Genomic DNA, 22,431 nt, shown 5'->3' with positions numbered 1-22,431 from the left:
TGCAGTGCACTTTATAGAACATCTTCAAGGTAAAAATCTATGCAACCTAGTAAAAAATAGCATCATACTGTCCATTAGTTTAAGAAGCAGATTCTGAATCACATCCCTTAGAAAATGAACCATTTCTTCAAATGTCAAATGCACTGTTTACTCCTCACTGGTAGCAAAATGTGATGTACAAGGTTACTAATATAATTTCCAGGCCATTATCTAAACAAACAATCTATGAACAAAGCAAGAAAGGGGAAAAAGTAGCTTATCACCTCCAAAAAAAGCAAATTCCAACATACAAGTGCTACCTCTCAACAGCACAGAAGAGCTGTTCAGTATGGAAACATACCTTTAGTCTTTCTTCAGAAATCACAAAGCTCATTTCCAAGGACAATGAAGGCTCCATCAGCACAGTGCTTTTCCATGCCAATCTTTCCCCCCTTCCAAGGCTGCTACTCTAAATGCAGGCACTCTCCTCACATGTAGTGCAGCACTGCAGCCCCACAGGAGCTGCAGGAGGAGTGTGACCCCCTGCTCCCTGCACTGTGTGGTTTCCCCTCTGTTCCAGCTGACAGCTCCATCCTGGGAGCTGCCAGAGGAACCCAGCACAGCTGGGCAGATGTGACCCTACAGCAAGCCAGCAGGTGCTGGGCTGTTCCTACAGGCACCTGCAGAGCTGCCAGTGTTCAGGCCATCCCCCAGCAGCACAGCCCCAGCCCAGAGGCATCCTCCTCCTGCTGTCCCTCATTTCTACAGAGGGTAAAGTCCAGCACACAGCTCACCAAGCAGCCACACCATCCTCCTGCCTGACTGCAGGCAAGAGCAACCATCCCTGTCCCTGATCTCCCCCAGAACCAGCTCTCTGCTTGAGCTGGGACAGCCACGGCTCAGTGTCACGGCTGCTCCTGCGTGGCCATGGCAGTGCCTGCTGGGCAAACGCCACCCACCCTCCAAGGAGCACACACAGCTCTTCTGCAGAGACAGAGGAGGTCCCCAGCCACCATCAGCCTGCCCTCCACGAGCAGCTGAGCAGCAGACCACTCTCCACTGCTGGCCTCCTGCATTTCCTCAGCCAAAAAAACAGCCCAAGTTTTCAACGTGTCTCACTGACACATTAACAGAGTACAACTCCTCGTGACTGAAGCGTGTGCTGGAAGCAGGAACGCTGTGCAAGAGATTCAGCACTCTTCTTGTCATTTTTCTCTTTAGACAACACTTTGTTTTATTTTTTTTTAATGACTTATCTGCACGAGAGGAGGCTTAGCTGCAGAACCACCCACCAGCTGTTCACCCCAGCCCCACTGAGGGGGGGCAATGCCTTACATCACACATGAAAATCCTTCTCAGGCCACCTCAGAGGCCTCCATCCAGCTCTCACTAAGCACATAACCATTCCCACAGGTCTCATAAGAAGGTGGATCACGGCTGTGCAGCCGGACATTGGAGACCAAGCGCTCCCCTGACAAACGACAGCATAAATAACAACCTTAAAAGCCTCATCCAGAGGGAACTTGTGCACCTAAATCAGCCAGCACAGATTTCCCTGGTACAAATGATAGCTCTGACCCTGTCATGATCTGGGCTGGCATTCTCAGCTGAAGGACCTGGGATGCTATTTTCTTCCATTTATAGAACTATTTTGAATTTATGAGCCAATATTTAAGAACAGTTGATAGCCCACTTACATGGCAGACTCAAGCAGATTAAAATAATTTCATAATTAAAAGGCAGTAAAAGCATGTGTGTCGTTTCAATATAATTCCTCAGAAATTCAGTAGCAATTTGATTTTATTTTTTTTAATGAGATAGATTAGAGAGTATGCATTGATCTGATTAGTCTTCACATTCTTTCCTCCTTTTAATGTAAACCAATCTCCTTACATGGATTACTAGGCCTATTTAATTTCCTTTCCCTAGAAAAAGGAACATCATTTTTCACTGTGATCATAATAGGAGTTTGACCAATACAAATACACTGCATTAGTGCAATCTGTTACTCACCAATTTCCTTCAAAAAGAGCAAATTCCAAAGCTGTGAGCTGTAATCCTACAGGCAGCCTTACTCTTCTCTACTGCTTTCAAAATTGCTTCTTTATGGCACTCAGCCATAGATTTTTTGACTTGAAGATGACAAATTTGGGAAGAGCTAATCAGCAAAAGAATTCATTTGCAATTGATCTACACTGCTCTTTGTTTTGCCTTGTCTGAGAGGGTTAGTTTTTTTTCATCTTCACTTGCTAGCCAACAGGTTTGTGATATTTTTCCTCCCAAGTACACATTCAGATGATTTTTTTTCCAATTAATTTTTGGGAATTTTTTTAATAGTAGCAGATTAAACATGCAATGCTTCCTACATTTAATCTGTCATAGAAGATGCATTGATTTCTAAATGCAATACTTCATGGAAATGGCTTTACTTTCACACATTAGAATTTTCACTCATCTTCTGTGCATCCCTGGCTGCCACATGCAAACGCAGATGTCCTTCTCTGACCAAGGAGTGGGACACAGGACACAATAAAGCACCCATCAAAAACACCTAAATAAGCCCAGTCATTGTGCACACCACAGAAATCACAGGTTCAATCTAATGCTCTCCCTGGAAGAGTTCAAAAACCACCTGGATGTGGCACTTGGGGACAAGGTTTAGTGGTGGGCTTGGGTTAAAGGTTGGTTTCAGTGAACTTAAAGGTCTTTTCCAGCCTAAATGATTCCATGATTCCATAGGAATCACCTGCACTCTGAGGGCTGCAAGTGGACACAGCACCAGGCACTGCATCCCCAGGTACCTGGATGGAAGGGGTTCTTCCAGGTTGTCCCAACCAGACAGTCCAGCCTGCATCCCCTTCACAGCTACAGGATAAAAACCTAAAATCAAACATTCAGGTACTGCTGCCACAGAAACAAACACAGAAGATCCCACATTCCTCAGAATCTCTCCACCACCCAAACTGCTTTACTTTTTAGTGAGTATTTATACCACAAATCTGCCCCAAGCACTTCTTTGATACCAAAAGCAATGTGGAGAGCTCTGTCTTTTTGGAGCTGAGGGAATAAAGCCAATTTCAAACTACTCAATTTCACATTAGTGAAATTTTCACAGTAGTGAAAAGTTTGACCAAGGTGCTGCTATGATTTTTTTAACACTTTAAGATAAAGTCCCATGCTTGAAAACTAGATTATCAGTGCCTCCAGAGTGCCCAAAAGTTACACTGGTTCCGTGCGCCAGATAATCCAAGAAGCACTGCCAGCCATACACACTGGTGAGGAGAGCTGTCATCTCTCCTCACTGTCTGAGTGGTGTTTTTCACAGATTAATATACTTTCACAGTAGAATGAAAGATTATAAATTGCTAAAATTGATTTCACATCAGTGGTGAAGTCAGAGTGAGTAACACACCTGAGGTGACCCAGTCTGCTCAGGGGAACGTGAAACCACAGTGTATTGACAGTTTAATTGGTTCAGCAAGAGTTCATTTTCCTCAGATGAAATGCACCATTGGCCATTTTATCGCTATATCTTATTGCTGCTTTAAAAGTGAAGCAGATGACAATCTAGCAAAATGTTTTCGTTACAGAGACAGCCCCTGTCTTTATTACTGGGTGCTGGCTTCCTTCCCCCTTTCCTCCCCAGCAACTGCAAACTAGCTCTTGTTTGCATTTTAAGCACTCTGCAGGATGAGAATGCCTCTATATATCCTTTCAGGACAAGTGATGGAAGATGCTGCTGCACCCATTTCTGTACTGGAACTACAAAGGATAAAACACAAATATTCAACAGCACCAAGCAGTTCTATAAATACCACATTCAAGGGTAACATGACATTTATATCACCTTACTGCAAGCTAAAGATATGTCATTTGACTGCTTTATAGCGTTGGGAGGCATTTAAAGAATGTTAGTACTTGAACTATCAAAAGATGATAACTTGGAGCTCAAAAGGTAATTACAGAAAACGGCCCACTTGTGGAAGCAGGAGACACGAAGGAACAGGGAGCCCTGGCTCCCCAGCTGTCTCTCAGCTCAGGCTGGGACAGGAAAGGCAGGCAGAGCATCGTGTCCTGCCAGCGTGGTTCAGAGCAGGTGGGACAGAGGCAGCACCACCACACAGACCTGAAGAAGCTGCAGGGAGTGCCACAGGTAGCCCAGCAAGGCTGTGATCCTCCTGCAGACCCCCAGCCCAGACACCTCCCCATCCAAAAGGTCTACATCCCCTCTGGAGCTGCAGGATTAAGTGCAGGGAGCAGCCCCAGGGTGCACACAGTTCCTCCCTCACCCCTCAGAAGCAGGAAAGCACCATCCCCTCCCACAGCAGAGCAGCAGCAGCACTGGCAGGGGACAGCAGCAAGAAGGCACAAGCATCCTGGAGTTCCTCCCCACACTTTGAACTGGGGGCCCCCAAGCCCAGACACCAAGTGCAGTGCTTAAAAACTGCTGAAGCAGCACACAGGCAGTTACAAAAAGCCCCTTATTAACCTCCAAGCCTCATTTCACCAGTGAGGGGAAGGACGTCAGCAGTGCTTAATTGCAGGGCAGAAACAGAGGCAGGATGCAGGGAGGGATCTCAACCACACACAGCTCCCCACTGCTGCACCCCTCGAGCCATGAAGGCCCCAAAAGCAAGGACTGGGGGGTCAGGGATATCTCCTACCATTTTACCCCTCCGTGGATGTGCCAGAGGGCTGCTGCCAACTCTGCAAAGGGCATAACACAGAATCTTCCTGCAGCAGTCAACAGAGACAATGGAGATGCAGGTGGGAGCCCGAGAGGCCATCGGTGTGGGGATGTAGTGCAGAGCTCAAGGGGGATGCAGGGAAACAGCAGCAAAAGCCAACGAGGTCCCTCCTGCAAGGAGACGCCCCAGAGACACATGCCAAGCTCTCCAACCACAAGCAAGGCTGTCCAAGATGCAGCAGGAGTTTGGGAAATGGTAGGAAATGGGAGCACTCTGATACCGGCTGAGGCAGGAGAGAGGGAGCCCCACACCTCAGGCTCAGCATCATCAGAGGCTCCTCTGGGGGAAGACCCATCCAGCACCCCCAGGGCCCAGTGAGCTGCATGCCAGTGCTGTGCTAGCAGTGAAACTTCAGGCAATGAGAGGAAGAAACAAAAGCAAAACCAAACATCTTTCAAAATATCCCTTCCCGGTAGCATGCACTGTCATGCAATTCTTCCAAAGCCATGGTTTATGTGGCTCAGGAGGGCAGTTTCATGCCCTAACTCCTGCATGATGGATTTTACAATTTGTTAAAGAAACTCATCAATCCTCAGCAGTCATTTTTAATGCCCAGAGCCTCCACAAACTCCCGCATTTTGCTGATCCCCCAATTTCAAATCATTTGAAATTGCTGCTGCTATTACAGCTCTGCTCCTAAAGCTAAGCATTATGGCACACTCCAGACTTCCAGCTTCATGTGCTGGTGTAATAAACAGATTAACTGTGATTTATGAACAATAAGTTCTGGTTATTTGAAAGGAAACATTACCTCCCTAGACCAATTCTGACAACCAGAGATCTCTCATTATGCAGACATTATTTCCACCTACCCGTAATCATTGGTTTAGAACATCATTTTCGACCTGGTAAATGTATCACCATAGTTTTCCATTACAAACTTTGTGCATCCAAAGCATCTGGCAGGAAGCCCCACCAAAGGCAGAACGCCAGCCTGAATTGACCCAGTGAGACAATTCCTATTTTAAATTCAAGTTATTTTAAAAAAATAAAATATTAAAGCAACAACAAATTAAAAAGCTTTTGCAGAGAAGGGCCACAGTGGAGATAGGGGCATCACAGAAGGATGCAGCAAGACTCCAGTTAGCAGAGGACTAATTGGGAAGAGGAATGATAAGATGATACAGAGATCTGTTTCTTGACCTTATTTACTTGTAAAGTCTAACAAGAGTTTTAATAGTCTCTTCCAAGAAATGGATTCATTCTTTGAGTCCACTCTAAAATGTCAGCTTAATATTTTACAAGCCCACAGGCAGAAGTTGACATTTTCACGTGCACTTTTTACCTGAAGCTACTAAACTGACCACCCCACACAGGACACTTTCAAGTCCTACTGAGCATCATTTTATACATTTATTCAGTTAATCATAATCACTTTCCTGCTGTTTAGAAAAGCTGTGCAGCCCTGCACACTGGTTAGACAGCCCAGCCCATCCACACACCACAGCTGTAACCCATTGGTCACATCTCCCCTCTGCAGGGTTGGTTCAGCTCCAGGACCTCCTGAGTCCCAGCACCTCTCACCTCCACATTCAGAAATAGTTATTAAATTTCCAAGCTTGAGACTTCTCCCACTTGCCCCAAATCCCCTCCTGCCTCCCCACACACACTGAGGGCAACAATCTGCAGAACAATGCAGTGCTAAAGTCCATCCAAGGCTCTTCGTACTGCCAGCACCTGAAAGACCTTCCTGAATTATCAAAACTTAATTGGCTTAAAGACCCTGGAGTATTAAACTATTCCTAATGATAAGAAACCAGCTCTGATGGCCAGTGCTGGTATCAATGGACCCATCTTGGTGATTAACATGCAAAAGCTCACACCACACACCATCTCACCTAATTGCTACGCCTATCTTGGATTTACCTGTGCAAGGCACAATTAGTAAAGATAAATTTTTTTATATACTTAAGCCTCTTTAATAGAATAAAAGAAATCTCAGCTCCCTCACCTCGACTCTAAAGTAGTAGCAGAGGCTCGTGAAAAATGAAAAGCCTTGAAGGATTTGGAATAAGAAACTTGGAGAGACAATCACTAATCTTTTATCTTCTAGACTTCAAGCAGAATCAAGTTCTTCAAAGAAAACCCAATAAAGCCCAGACATTTTCATCATAACAAAATAAATAATTCAGTCATACTTTAGAGGACTCCAGGATTAGGATTGGCTATTTGATATATTTGTGGCTTAGGTGCCTCTAAACTGATTAAAGATAACCTGATAGAAGCTTGCAATGTCAAAACTGCCTTCATTCCTGACAGATATGAATGGGTAGTGTAAATAACTATAAATAACCAAAATGGCTGCATTTATGCCTAATGGAGGATTTACAGCCTTCAGAGCTGCCTGGTAGGACTAAGAGTTACAGCTCTGCCTTTATCCTACCACAGCACACACCCTCCCTACAGCACCTGCTCTGCCAGAACCACCAAGGATCCTCTCCAGAGGGGACAAGGAACAGGATTCTCCCATGAATAAGAAAATGAACATGTACAGGCAGGTTTGTCAGTGTTGATTTATTATGCTCTGCCTAGAAACCACTGTGAAACACACATCCCCAAAGCCCCTCAAATCTCTGTAGCCCCAGCAAGTTTCCCCCAATACAGCTTTTGTTATTTTCCAGCTGCCATCTGTGGAAGGGAAGATTCCACTGCCTCTGAGGGAGCAGACCAGGTCCCCACTTTACCCCTCCAGGTCTTCACCAAGGGGGCCTCGACTGCAGCATCCCACTCAATTTTCCATTTTGGGTTACTGCACTCCCAACCTTCCCACCATCCACCACACTCCCAAAGCTCCAGCAGCAGTGCAGCCCCACAGGAGCTATTTGGGAAGCGGGTGGAAGCAAATTCTGCACCCACACAAGCATTGGGCAGCTCGATTCAGGGTCAGACACAGCCAAAGTGTGCATCTCAGGATTTACACCACTGCCAGGAGATCACAGAGCAGAGCCACTGACACAGCCCAGCAGCTCCACGAGGAAAAGTCCCTCCAGGATGGGACTGGCACCAACAGCAGAGGCTGCAGAGAGGCAGCACGAGATTGTGCTGTTCACTTATTTGAGCAATCACTTAAAACACTGCAAGTGGCTCTCCCCAGGAGCTCACTGTGCAGAAGCAGCCCCTCACAGTCAGCTCTCCTGTTCCTGCTCTTCTCATTCGATGGAGGGGGGAGATTACCAGGAAAACTGACACAAAGAATGGGTGCAGATGCTCCCCTTCTCTCAGAGGTCCTTCTGTGCTTAATCACCATCTTTACACTTTTTAAAGTACCTTTTCCCTTGAACAGAGAACTGGCAGGGCCATACCACGAAAGCTGCAGTTGCTAAAGCTTTAATTGTCTGTTATCCACAGAGCAATATGGTCAATACACAGCACACAAAAATCAAGTGGCCATTCAAAAGCAAATTCCCAAGCTTGGGAAGCAAGAGGAATCAGGCTGATAAACATGCACACAAGCCAACCCCAGGGAACAGAGTTCTTTAGTGAGGGGAAGGAGAGATAAAGAACCACACTGGTATCTTACTGCTTAAGTTTACTGTTCTCAAAGTTGAGCTACTCAGATTTAATATTTAGGAAATCAGCAGAATTCACTGAGGGATTTTTTTTGTCGTTGTTGTTTCAATAGGAAAAGACTAGATGGTGGCAGGGCCAGAAATTCCCCCACTGTAAAAATCAAAGATCTAAGAAGAAGAAGAGGGGAGAAAGCAAACCATAGGTAAGGTTCTAACCATTCTTTCCAGCAGGTGAGTTGCACTAACTACTCTTTGTTTGGATGAGAATAATTAGCAGTAAATGTCACATGACAACAGACACATGAGCAGTGCTGAGGTGATGGGGTTCATCCCAGCTTCAGAGCTGAGAACCCCAACCAGGAGGTGCCCTGGATACACCAAGGGAAAGTGAAAAAACTGCCCACAAAAAAAAACTGAAGAAAGATATAACTGCAGTCAAGGCAACCACAATCCATTTTAACACTGTCAAACGCAGCAAGTTTCCAAAAGATTAAATCACTACTTAAATCATCTTCATCATTTTAAAAAGTGCCTGCAAGATAAGACCAGGAGCTAATTGTACCATTTAAATTTAGTGAAGGGAGGACTTTTTGGTTGGGATTTTTCCTTCTTAACTGCAATAAAGAAAAAGCCCAAGGGTCTAAAACTAATAATCTAATAAACTTTGCTAAGTGAACATTGTAACAGATAGGCCTGGATGAGATTTCCTGTAAATGCCAGACAATTTCCCTTGATCTTTATCAGCAGAGATGCTTCTCTAGCTTCAGCAGGAAGAAATTAAATTTGGTGCAAAATAATAACATCTGGGTGAGATTCTGCTTGTCAGACTAGCAGTCCCTTTAGATGCCAGGGTAAAAAAATTAAAATTAACTCTGAAGGATTTCACATTTGTGTTTTTAATATGAGTGGTTGAGCTGTGTTTCCATACCAACACATTTCCCCTCTCTGGAGAGAGGTGCAATTATCCATCCTCTGCACTGGGTCCCCAGACTGGGGGTCTGACCCAAAGCAAGACACATTCAGATGTGCTCTTCCCTGCCAGAGCACATCTCAGAGCTGGCACTGCTTCCAGCTACCCCACCCCTGCACTCCCAATTCCCAAAGCCACAGGGAATCTGTCCCCAGGACCTGCAGGAGATGCTCAGGGGCCACCGGGGCTCCAGCTGTGGTCATGGGCTCCTCCTCCCTGACCATTCCAGCTTCCCCTTAATGGTGAGTGCCCAGCCCCAGGCACAGCCCTGCCAGGGGCATCCTGCACAATTTCTATAGCTGGAACAGCCTCTGGCTTTGCAGCCATCAAAATACTCTCAAGAAAGCAGAAATTAAAAGATCAACCTATTTTACAAAGTGTTCTTCTACAAACTTCCAGACTAATTTTAAAGATAACAAAAGTAAATGGTGTTCAAATCTAATGAATCGTCCTTCCAAGTCCAAAGCACTTTATACAAGATAATTAAAGTGAGCTCCTCAATGGTTCCAGCTAGGAATTCCTCCTCTGCAATGGGATTGCAAATGATTTTTAGTCACGAGCTTTTTTTATAAGCAGAAGTGATCAGAAACTGTTCAATTAAGTGCTTTTCTTCCCCACCACTAAGAATGGCAATTCCACATACCAGGGCTTCTCAGAATAACCTCAGCTTCAAAACCCCTGCACAAGTCTCTGGGCCAGGGTGGCAAGAACAGTTTTTAAAAGTTGGGAGAGGCAGGGGGAAATAATAAAATCAAAGCAAGGGATTCAACTCTCTCCAGAAGTGGCAGAAAGTTCAGAGCCAGAGCACCCGACTGCTGCGCACAAGCTGCAGTTCCACAGGGTGTCATTCCCACACACAATAAAAACTAATGTTGCAGTTTCTGTCAAATGGGAAGGAGGCAGACAGACACTTTGTATTCCACCCAGGTTATTTGCCCTTTCTGAAGTTGGTCCACATTGCCCATGCCTAGGAAAGCAATCTCTCATTAGTTTTACTCCATTCTGGTTATTAGAATTGAAACTTAATGGCAGCTGCATTAAGAATTACTGGGGGGGAAAAATGTGCTGTTATCTCCTCAGCAGTTCATTTGATCTTGCATTGAAAAAAACAACATATTAGACTTCATCAGTCAGTTGTGGCCCAGAACAGAGCTCTGCCTTGATCTCACGGGCTTCAGCAGGTCTCTGGTCTTATTGTTAGTGAGGCATAAACAAAAATAAACCATTTATTCTGCAAAAATATCATAATGAAGAAAAAACTGCTTGGTTGCCCATGACTTCTTTTTTAAATACAGGTAAAAACACCATTAATACAGAATGATGGAACCTCAGTAGGACAGCCCTCAACAAATAAGCAATCAAATCACCTCACATTAACCATAAGGCTCCAAAAAAAGTGATTGCAGATTTAAGAGGCAAAAACTAGTGTGTATCCACAGTAAAAAATATTCAAAGATCCATTTTGCAAATAAAAAACAAGCAAGCAAACAAAACCATCATTTTATCATTAGAAAGAGATCTGCCCCAGACAGCAGAGCTTTGTGCTACCAAGAACTCAAATACCCCACGGGGCACCAGGGACCACATTTGGGAACCAGCAGCCTCTGCTACCTTTCCTACAGAATAACCAACTTTGTTGTGCAGTGGAGAACAACAATAACAATACACACAGCTGAGGCAGATCTTACCAAGCATTACACTGAGGTCACAACCAAATCACCTCACTGCAACCCATATTTTGGGACTGTCAGAGTCAGACAAGACTGTACTTGCACAGAGAATTTAATTCTTGGAGAGGTGATGGGGTTTTTTATCTGGTTGTTTTGTTTATTTTTGTTTTGTGTTTTTTATTTTTTTATTTGGGCTTCAAGAAGTTTAGCCTTTAAACTTCCATTCACTCTTACAGCTGCAGGAATATTTAGGACAAGCAGAGCAACCAGATAGCAATCCAGGTATATTATTAATATTATTAATCATAAACAAGCATATATGTCACCCTGAGAATCAGGCCTTTTGATATTGTTCTCACAATTTCTAGCCACTTTCCCAAGAAAGTAACTATAAACATAGGTGTTTATACATTCCATTAAAGATTTGCCTTATGATGGACGTCTCTCATGACCAGTGTGGTTGGGAAGGTGGTGACCTGACTATCCAATCCCTGGTCGTGGTCAAAAACCTATAAATACTGAAAGAACAAATAAACTTTTCTTCTTTTTCACCACACCTTGAGCTGCATCCGTGTGAATCATTTCGTGTCTGACAGTGACACATACATAATATCTACAAACATATGAAAACAAGTGAACAGAAGGCTTCCATCCCCTTGCACTTCCAGTTGCCCAGTGCTGAGGAAGAGGAGCAGAAATGCCTCCTCCTCCTGCAGGTGAGTGGAGCACCCCCAGCACTCACCTTGGAAGACAGCAGCGTTCTGGATGACGAGGAATTTCAGCTCCATGCTGGCAGACTGCAGCAGCTGCTCCATGTTCAGGCGGGCTGTGGCCTGGTACTTCTCCTCCATCTTCCTCGAGCAGCACGTGGAGCCCTTTGGGATACACACCTGCAGGTCAGTCCCTGGAGAGGCACAGGAGAAGTAGACAATTCACATTAGGAGATGGAATTAGGAGAGGAAACCAACTCCAAGCATGGCTATGGCTGCAGTTACCGTTTGGGCAAATTGATGACATTTCTGGAATTTGTCCTGAGCAAGCAGCTTGGCCAAAGGCAAGGATGGGTAAATCAGAGCCCAGATTGCTGGGCAGTGGCCCCCAAGAGCTGGGCTTGCCTACCAGCACAGTGCTTGCTTCAGCTCCCACACACTCCGGGCACTGGTGTGCCAGCGCCGAGCACAGCGATGCCGAGCCTCGTCCTGTTGTCCCCTCCTGCCAACAGCACTGAGGAGTCACAGGCAGGCAGGAAAGATGCAGCAGGAGGTGGAAAACAGAGAAAGGATGCCAGGCTGTGGATTGACAGTGAACAGAGCAACGTATGTAGTATATCAAGGAGGATATGCTTGTAATTTGCATAAAGACTTAAAAGTAATATGGAATGTAACAGTGCTGTTTGCCTGCAATTTCTACCCTTTTGTATCCCCAGCAACAACAGTAATAGCAGAAGGACATGATTATAATGATTCACTTGGCTTTTTAGCACTGACTTTTAAGTTGTACAACCAACGTACAATGGAGGGGCAGATCCTGAGGGATGCTCTGAGAACTGCACAAGGCAAGAGCCTCTTCAGCAGCACCTTGAGTCATTCACCAGGATAGGATAAAAGCCAGGGGACAAAGGCCAGAGGGACACCACTTTCTTTGGCATCTCTAGCACTGCTCAGTGATGCTAAACTTCTTTTTTTGACATTGCCAAAGCATTTATTCATGGAGAAAGCAGACAACTTTAAGAAAAGTGTTGTTAGCTAAAAATAAATAAAATCTGGGGAAAAAAATAGAAATCTTTCTAGGCTCAGACAAGAGAAGATGAAACAGAAGAGTTGGAAGTAGCAGCAAAAAAAGTCTCATCTTGCATCAATTCTTAAGAGCAAACTGAAGCTTCAAACACACAAGCAGAGCAACAAGCTCATATCAAAGCAAAACACATCTAATCTGATGCTACTCTTGGAAATTCAAACAGCAAAAACAGCTCCATTAAAAATGACTATCCAGGGTGAAAGAACAGCCAGCACCCCACATTTCAGCATCTGCCACCCAAGCTACATTGTGCCCAAAGCAAAAGCAGTTCCCCACTAGGCTCAGCTCTGCCAAGAGCCAGGATTAGGAAGCAGTGCCCAGGCCAGTGACCAACAGCCCTGACAGAATGAAGGCTCCTCACACTTCTCAGCCCTCACTCTGCCTTCCTGCTGGTTATAGAGGGTTTTTTCCTCAATCAAAGCTACTTTGGTAATTTACATCTTTGCTCTGGAAGGATTACGCATCCTTTCAGGTTCCTGTCTTCTCTCCTTCACAAGAGTCTTTTACGACATCCACTCTCTCCCTAATTACTAGAAAGTGTCAAAAGTCACTTTTGCAAGTGTAGTCTAGAAGAACAGGATTAATATTAATGTCAGTTCAATCGTGTGCCTCCTGAAGAAGAGTCATGCACAGTGCCAAGGGAAAACCAGCTGTCAGGGCTCAGGAGCAGCAACAGCAGAAATCCTCCTCCCTCCAGCCCTATCCCTTCCCCTGGCACAGCATGGGAAAAGGAACATGAAACACTTCATCTACAACACACATTGCATGTGGGGAAGGGAGATTTAACAAGTGCAAGCCCTGCTGTTGCTGCAAAAAAACCTCATGCAAAGAGGAGAGAGGGGTCCACACCCCCATCCTGGCTCCATCACTCCCTGCTGCCTCAGTTTCCCCTTCTGCAAATCAGGATGCCCAACACAAGTCCCTTCCTTAAGCCCTGTGACACAGAGCCAGCACCACCAATGTCTAAAGCTCGAGCCTCAGCGGTTCATGAACTCACGCACTCCAGAGGAGCACAGCGACAGGTATTTCATGCACTGAAAAAATAAAAGGGACCATAAAACCGCGTAACAGCAAGATACTGCATTAATGAGGGAAGCAGTTATGTAACAGCAAGTTAAAGAGGTTTTTTAAAGTCAAACCCAACTCAATTTACACCACAAAAAGGCTTAGCATGGTCTCTTTAACACTACAATACCCATAAATTTCTTTCTAATACAAAGCTTATTTCCTCCTACATTTATTATATTAGGACACATTTCAAATTATAAAATAAAAATCCTTCCATGATTAATGTAAATACCAATATAGAAAATCTGAGAGTTGGCAATTAAGAGGCCTCTGCATGTTAAAGCCAAGGATAGGAAGCAGCAAGGTCATCTACTCACATCCCATCCTTCTTTTCAGCAATTAAGCCAACTTCTCCCCTTAAATGGATCTTTATGCTTGTGCAGTAAAAAGACAGACACATGCTGTATCAGAGCAATCACAGAGGAGGAGGAAAAAGCCTAGGAGTTAACTCAGCTTAAAATGTTTTACAGAGACAGCCAGCTAACACCAACGACCACGGTAAGAAACATCATGATAAACACAACAGGACAACACAGGCAGGGCAGGCTCTTGGAAGGCAGCAGGGACAAGCTCCTTCTTGGCATAGTGCTGCTACAGAGGGCTGGGGAATGGGGCTTGACTCCCATCTGCCAGCTCTTTTCTGTGCATGGCTTTCCCAGATGGCGAGCTGGCTCAGACATTCCCGTCCCCAAGTCCCCCAGGAGCAGCAAGGACGGGAGGTTTCAATGCCAGTCCCCCAGGAGCCACTCACCCACCCTGCTGGCCCCAGCAGACACAGATGAAACACAGAGCTTTTGACCTGCAGCTGTACTTGGGGTTTATTCATGCCATTGCTTGAAGGAGCCTCTTCTGCACTTGAGCTGCAGCAGCCCCAGGAGCCCCAGGGCCGGGGGCTGCGCAAACCACGCGCTCCGGCAGCGTGAAGGATGCAGGGACACGAACGCCTGGGAACACTCGGCAAACCCACGGACCAGACACGAGCAATAAATGAATTGGGGTGCCACACGTTTCTGACTCCAAAAAAACGCACGGGAAAAGGTCCTGTGAGTCATCAAATCGTACCTCTGCCTCCCAATCCACCCCCTCTCAGCATTTTATCTAACACAAACACCTCCAGCAATACTCCAGCTTGTGAGATAGCAAAGCCCATTCCGCTGCCTAATGGCCCTTTACTGTTAAGACTGTTTTTATCTCCCAACCTACACAACCCCTTTTTCTTAAAGTTTCAAGTCATTACACCTTGTAATGCCAGTTTCAGCCCTTGCAAACAACCTTCTCCTTTTGCTATAAATCACTTCAAACTCATTTTCGGAAAGAAAGCGTCCCTCAAATTACTGCAACCATTTTATTAAATTGCATTTGGATGCTCACATAGCAATCTTTGCAGGATTAGTGAGATGATGAGATGCCAAGCACAGCAGCCTGACCCTCTGACACTCAACTCCCATGGATGAGAAGGCACTGGCTGCAGCCCCTTCCACGGGTGCAGGAATGCCAGGCACTACCAGAGCTGTGCCATTTATGCCATCTTGGGGAACAGCAGTGTAAATGCTTCAGCAATTTGGCATACGCTCCCAGCTGACAGAAATAAACTCTAAAGCTGCACTAATTTCAGTAGCACCCTGCCTCTTCCTCCTCCCGACAGGGAATTTTTACTGACGGCCGGGTAGCAGTGAATTTAAACCACTACATTTGACTTTGATGTATAATTATTCCCACAGATAGGTGGTTAGTACAGCAGAAGTGAAAACAATTTCAGTGGATTAAATGTCAAAAATAAAAACCCTCAAGATCATCTATGGGGAGTTGTGAACTCCTTCACGAGGCTGAAGGATTTTCCTTTTATTTTAAGCATCCCAGGATAGCTTCAACCCTGTCATCAGATACAGGCAGACAAGCTGTGCACACTGGAGCACACAAGCCTTCCCACCCAGATCCAATGGCAGCTTAAATCAGATTAACATTCCCCCCAAATTTACCCCAGGCTTTGCCAAAATAAGAACCTGGCCCTGCTTAAAGCTACATTCCTGCAGCCTCCTCCCCATGTGAGTGGGCTCTGCTACCCCCATGCAGTGGCACCTTCGCCTTCTGCAGCCTAGAAGTGTCAGAGGAGTTCCTCCCACCCTCTTAACACACCAATTTGGTAATATTACCCACGAGAAATATGCTGTTTTGGGTCAATTTTCCTCCTTCCAATTGTTTTACAACCAGCATCATGCTTTAAATAGATAAAAGCAGTGACTCAACATTTAAATATAGTGGCTTTTCCCCCAGCTTTTTCAATACTTTTTATTAAGAACCTTTTAAATTATGTGATTAGGGGGTTGTACATCTGTTGGTGCCTTTTAATGCTCAGCATTTAGGGGGAGGAAAAGGAAATGCAACTGTTTAGAACCCAGATTTAATGCTGATCTTTATAAATCTAATTAAAGAGATATAAATTATAAACCAACCTCATTCAATAGGTGATTTAAGTTGGAGCAGTATGGGTACTACATGGGATATTTATTACTGCTTAATTATCCTTTATTTTCTATTCCATCTTGTGCTTCACAAGGCCATCTGACTCTGGATTCCTCCCTCCCCAGTCTTACAATGCTGGCCAGACGATTCTCATGCAAATCTAACACCCTATAAAAACACAAAGAATAGGTTTTACAGAGTAAAAGTTTCCTCCTAACAAATGTATCAACACTGTCATCAATGGAGTTAACTCTGGGCACCCACTCCCCACACAGATTTGTTACAGTCACGTGCACACATCCCACAGCCATTCCAAAGACTGGGAAGAACGCTGTTCAGGATGTTGTTAAAGTCAACCCCTGGGAAAAAAAATATAAAATTAATGATCTCACTATAAAACCACTGCCTGGGGAGGTTACTAAATTTTAGGGTTCTGCTCCTGCTCTCTTAACTATCAAGAGAGCAACTTGCAGGCCTGAAATAATTAAGAACAGAAAACTCAATTATCTAGTAAACTAAGCTTTTAAAGCACCGTGCTAAGCTAAATGGAAAGGCTGCACAGGGAGGAGCATTATTAGTCCCACTCAGGAAAAACAGAATAAAAGAGCAGAAGTACAAAGGGAACCAGCTCATGAGCAAAGGCACATCAAGAGCAGCGGGAAGAATTGGGATTTTTAATTTTTAAACTGCACATTGGCACACGCCAGCTGCCAAAAAAACAAAGAGAGAAGAAAGCTTGACATGTTCAGCTGAGGTGTAACACCTGTAAAGTGTTACACCTCAGCTCCAAAAGGTTAATCTGCTGTTTTCTTAGGGTGATTCCATATTTGCTTCCATCAAAGAAAATGAACAAAAAAGCTGGAAATAACTCTTTGCTGTGGGAGAAGGAAAACAGACCCACCAGCAGATATTTCTGTCAATATAAAAATTCATCAATTTTCCATTGTCCCAGCGCAGAGACATCCATCCCGTGTCCCCATACTGCCAAGGCACCAGCTCACCCCTTCCTCTCTACACACAGGCACCAGCCCAATTATCTAGAACATCACCACCAACACAGAGAAACCCAAATGGCAAAGAGGAGAGAAAAACAGACCAGGAAAAATGGAAATTCAAGCTGCTGCTTATAGACAGGAGAAATGATGCAGAAAAAAGACAAATGGAGGAAGAAAACCAAGATGGGCAACATAGGAAATAGAGGATATAGTTATTACTGAGCATGAGGCTACCCCAGCACAGTACCACAGGCTGGCTCAGGAGCTGGCATTCAGTCTCAACATCAAAACCCAGGAAAAGCACTCTCCCATCACTCTGCCTTCACTCCTCTCCAGCACAAGGTCTCTGATCCAGCTCCAGTCGAGATGTTGCCATGAATTCCATCCTCCCACCCCTCAGAACAGTCAGTCACAGCTGACAGTAGTTAGGTTATGCTGCTCCCCACCTCTAAGCAGGGCAAAGCGTGCTCCAGAGTGACAAAAACCTCGTCTCCAGACTGCAGAACCAGAGGAGACCAAGCTTCTCACTGCCTGGTGCACACCTGCAGCTAGAATTACCCCCAGAACATCAATACTGCTCACGAAACAGCATGACACTTCCCTCACATTTAACAGAATTGCCTTTTTTTTGGTTTGTTTTTTAATTAGAAGTGTGGTCTCTGTCTGCTTTGGAGCTCTCCTACAGAGCATGCTGTGCCAATGTCCCTCCAGCCCACACACCACTGATGCAGTAAAACTGAGCTCTGGGACATTCCTCCTGGATGTGTTGCAACTCAGCAGCACTTCCACTACTTACTCCTTCAGCAGTGACTGCTCATAATGCAAAATGAAGCTTCCAGAAACAATTGGTTTTTGTTTGTGTCAAAAAAAAAAAAATTTAAAAATCCACATTTTAAATAAATTGTTTAGCTTTAGCTTCTGCAGGGTGGTGTGATCCATAGGGAAAGGTTCTCAGAATTGATTCCATGGTGATTTGTGGCTGGGAACTCCAAAACTTTTTTTAATTGACAGATGTATGAAAGGAAGAAAAGCAATAAACAGATGCCTGGAAAATAGTCCTTGAGTGATGTTCCCCTATTACAGAGATTTATGCAGCTGCTTCTAGGAGAAGCAAGTGCTCTGGAGTGTAATTACCACACAGAGTCATGCAGGATGGGCCAGATCCAAGGTATAAGCAAGCAGTCATTGCTTTAATTATGATCAAGTTTATGTACTTAGGCAAATGTAAAATCCACTTTCGATTTGATATGTGGGAACTTTATCATCGTAACAAGCTGGAAGCATTCACTTGAAACACCAGCCCTGTTACGAGGTATTGATCCAGCTGCCCACAGGCTCTGCAGAGAGGCACAGGGCTCCTTACTCCTCCTGGCTATCAGGGATGCAGCTGGGGCTCACAGGGGAGCAAAAACCTAACTAAGGAACCCCAGCAGCCTGGGAAGGGAAGGGAAGATTCCAGGGCAAAAACACCTCCTGAAATCACAGCCAGGCCAGACTGGAGGATGTTACTCCTTTCTGGGGAAGGACTGATCACACTGCAGCCCCTCAATACAATGGGAGTCATTCTCCAGGAACCTGCACACCCTTCCATCACCTCCCTGGAGTGTGTAAAAACATACTCAGCATAGTTACTTAGGAATCAAAGCAAGAATCTCACTGACTTTCAAAGAAACATCTTCCCTTCCTTCTGACAAACAGAATTTGTCAATTCAGTGGTGATAAGAGCAGCTCTTTCCTTTTCCTGCAACTCTTCATGCAAACATTTCACTGGAAAGTATTTCCAGTGCAGCTTCCTTACTGACCAGGAGACCAAGGCCCTGTAGGACAGAGAGAGAAGAGATGCTGTTCCTGCAGCTAGTCTGAAAGGACCACTAAGCATCAAAATTTATATGAGAAGAGAACGTGAGGACAGGTACACTCTCACCAGCACTCACATCTAAACTCACTTCATATCTCTCACAGCTCTTGATAAGCTGAGGCATTACTACAGTCCTAAAGAACAGAAGACAGGATTTGCACCAGCAGCCACAAGACCTTGCAGTCCCAGCTCTGGGCATCCTATTTCCCCCCTTACCCTCCCGTGCTGCAGCAGATCACTGCTGAATGAACTCTTCCATTTCTGGCCTGTGCGACATCGAATGCAAGAAACCTAACTCGACACATCCTTATTAAAAGCAGCCACCACTGGCAATGATCTCATTGCACCTCCCCTGCCTGTCACGTTTGCCTGTTATCTCTTCCTTTTCATACTTTGATCATGAGCTTTTCAGGGCAGGCATTCTCCGCTGTGTATTGAACCCAGCACAACAGCACCGAGCTCTCCAGGCAGCTCCGTAACGCAGCCATCAAAACTGATCCGTTTGTGTACGCACACTCCCAGCCACCCACCTGGAGCAGCCGACATTCCCTAGCTCCCAAAAAGCTGCAAAAGAGCTTCTAAAAGGCACGGAATTCACTTCACTTACATTTTAAAATAAGAATTAGGCATATATACAGAAAGCAGCCTCGCAAGGCGTAGGCGGTGAGGTTTGGTGCGGTACCACACCGGCAGCCACCTGTAATGGGAACCGCAGAGCAGAGTAACACCTCTCCCAGACGTATCAGACTCCCCCTGCGTCCTCGCACCCCGCACGGCACCCGCACAGCCCGGGGAATGCCGCGCTGCCTCCTTCCTGCCCCATCCTCTGGAGCTGCGGCAGCCCCCGGGCTCAGGCTGGGATGAGGGTCCGGATGCTCTCAGAGCAGCCCGACAGAGCGGGATTGCCTCGGAGCCGGGCACACCTCGCGCTGTGGAAAGCGGCTCTGGCGGACCCGGGACCTGCGGAGAGGTGACGGGTGCTCGGAGCCTCCGGCGGGGACACCGCAAGCTCCCGGGGACCTCGCGGCGGACCCCCGACAGCGATCCCTCCGGCTGGTCCCTCCGGCAGCGCCGCGACTCTACCCCACAGCTCGAGCTCACCTCGGCCACCCGGGGTGAAAAGCCCCCCTGAACAAACCGAGCGCAATAGAGCCCCGCTCTCCAGCTCCCGTTACCGCGACGTAGCCACAGGAGGCTCCGTGCTACCCCCACATCCGAGGCGCAGAGCCCGGCGGCACCGAGCGGCCGGCAGCTCCTGCCGCCCGGGGAGAGCGGGCAGCCCGCACCCGGCTCCGCAGCATCCCGCACCGCACAGTGGCCCCGGCTCCCGGCGCTGCAGCCGCTTCGCACCCGAACGGCCCCGGGCGACCCCGGGGAGACGATGACGGCCAGCCGGACACCATGGGGAGGGCGACCTCACCTGGCACGGGGCTCTCGGGCACCCACTTGGCTCCGGGCTGCAGCACCTGGAAGGCGGCGCGGACCGGGCGGCAGGCGGCTTCCCCCGCCGGCTGCGCGGCCCCCGGGGCACCGCGCAGCGCGGCCGCCAGCAGCGGCAGCAGCACCCCTCCGCCGCCCCGCGACATCCTCCCGGGCCACCGGGGCGCTCCTCTAGGCGCTGCCAGCGGGCATGCCCGCCGTGCCGGGACCGGGACCGCGAGCAGAGCAGAGCAGAGCAGAGCAGAGCAGAGCGGAGCGGAGCGGAGCGGAGCGGAGCGGAGCGGAGCGGAGCTCGGCCCCGCGCCTCGCGCGGCGCTCCCGGGGCGCCGCTCCCGGCCCGGCCCTGGTTGGTGCCCGCCCCCCGCCCGCGGGAAACTCGGCCCGCGCGCGGCCCCGCCCCGGCTCTCATTGGGCCCCGCGGGGCGGCCCCGCCCCGCCCGCGCCACGCCCGCCCCGCCCCCGCCCCCTGCGCACCTGAGCGCGCCCTCCCGCCTGGCACCGGCTCCGGCTCCGGCTCAGGCTCCGGCTCACGCTCAGGCTCAGGCTCAGGCTCACAGCCCTCTGAGCGCTGCTCCCGGTGCCCCCGCGCTCGCTGCCTGTGCCGTGCGGACCCTGCGGAACCCCACGCGTGCACCTGGCGTGGGACGCGGGATGCGCGGTCCATCGTTTGCAGTGTAGCGTGAGTTCACAGTGCTGCACCGTGAGTGAACAGAGCGTCTCTTAAGCCCTCGCCAGCCCCGGCTGTGACTGCAAGGGAGAGCGAAGTTCCGTAACTGCACTGGACCCTCCCGGTAAGGCTGAGGGCCGGAGTGGGTCTCACCTGGAAACTCCGCCGTGAGGGCAGAGTGGTGCCGAGTGCAGGGCCGTGAGCATCACTGAGCCCCCCGGGGTAGCACTGAAGTCTGGGTAACCCAGTCTCCAGAATGCCCAGCAGTGCCACGGGTCTGGGATGCTGCTGGGTGTGCACAGGACGAAGCACCAGAGGAGCTACCCTGGAAACAGGCTTTACATGAGCAGGTTGTATTCCTCCAGCAGGACCGTTTCTGCACTAGTTTCCAGATGGAGTTGTTGGGAACGCCTCGCTCACTGAGCTGAAGGTCCCCTGGGGTCTCATAGGCCTCGTCAGATCCTGTGTCCCCCAGCTGAAAGGACATTCCAGCTTCATCTCACCAGCAAAAAACCCTAAATACCAACACCCTCAGCTGGAAGGGGCCCACGCTGCTCATCACTCAGCAAGCAGCTGTACAAAGTGGGAAGCAAGAAGGTGGGGTGAGGAAAGGCTCTATTTAAAACAGCAAGGGTCGTGTATGAAAAACTGCCAAAATAGTGTTTGCCCAGGCAGTCTCCTCACTGCTCGCCCCCAGCCTGCACTATGCACAGAAAAACAATGACAGAGCAAGTACGAGCAGAAGAACGGAATAAAAATGTATTTAAAGTTTCCAGTGCAAATGCAGGATCAAATTATTGCTAATGGCTCGCTACCAGCTCTTTTTCACTCTGAAATTTTGAACAGGGGTGAAAAATGGAAGTCCAAACTGTGTATTTGTTCTAGGAAAATGCCTGCCAGGGAGAGATTGTTAAAATATATTATGGATATGCATCTAATACGCTGGAATGTGCAACACGTCTCATTGGTTAATGGATTGTCGGAGCCTGTTGCTGTCCTCAGACTGCACTATTTATTATCCCTTTATTGTTTCTAGTAAGCATGACTGACAAAATTCCCATTAATCAGGCAGCAAAAAGTCCCACTTTGCAGGAATTCAGTGAAATCCAGAAATTTCATTTTGTTCAGAGGTGCCGGTGCTCCACAATGGAAATTGTGCCTGATTTCAGCAGAGCGAAGGGCAGGGATGTGCTCAGTGATACGGATGAGGGGCCATCCTTCACCCATTTTCATTTCTCCTGGTGCCTTACATGGAATACCAGCACAC

The 22,431-nt window shown here is 47.3% G+C and overlaps 1 protein-coding gene across 1 annotated transcript in view; it reads right to left on the bottom strand.

The window, feature by feature from the left end:
* The window catches only part of GPC3 (glypican 3), a 142,450-nt gene extending 121,807 nt beyond the window's left edge, over positions 1 to 20,643 (bottom strand). Inside the window, exons 1-2 of the mRNA XM_005526251.3 lie at positions 20,478 to 20,643; positions 11,619 to 11,780 (exon numbers count right to left, since the gene is read on the bottom strand). Of these exons, the coding sequence (XP_005526308.2) occupies positions 11,619 to 11,780; positions 20,478 to 20,643 (328 nt within the window). The remainder of the gene's footprint in view (positions 1 to 11,618; positions 11,781 to 20,477) is intronic.
* Between the last annotated feature and the right edge of the window lie 1,788 nt (positions 20,644 to 22,431).

The sequence above is a fragment of the Pseudopodoces humilis genome, chromosome 15 (genome assembly GCF_049639895.1).
Source record: "Pseudopodoces humilis isolate 2021_Gansu_Grassland_sample_001 chromosome 15, ASM4963989v1, whole genome shotgun sequence".
In the NCBI taxonomy this organism is placed as follows: domain Eukaryota; kingdom Metazoa; phylum Chordata; class Aves; order Passeriformes; family Paridae; genus Pseudopodoces; species Pseudopodoces humilis.
This window is presented reverse-complemented; position numbering and strand designations above follow the sequence as displayed.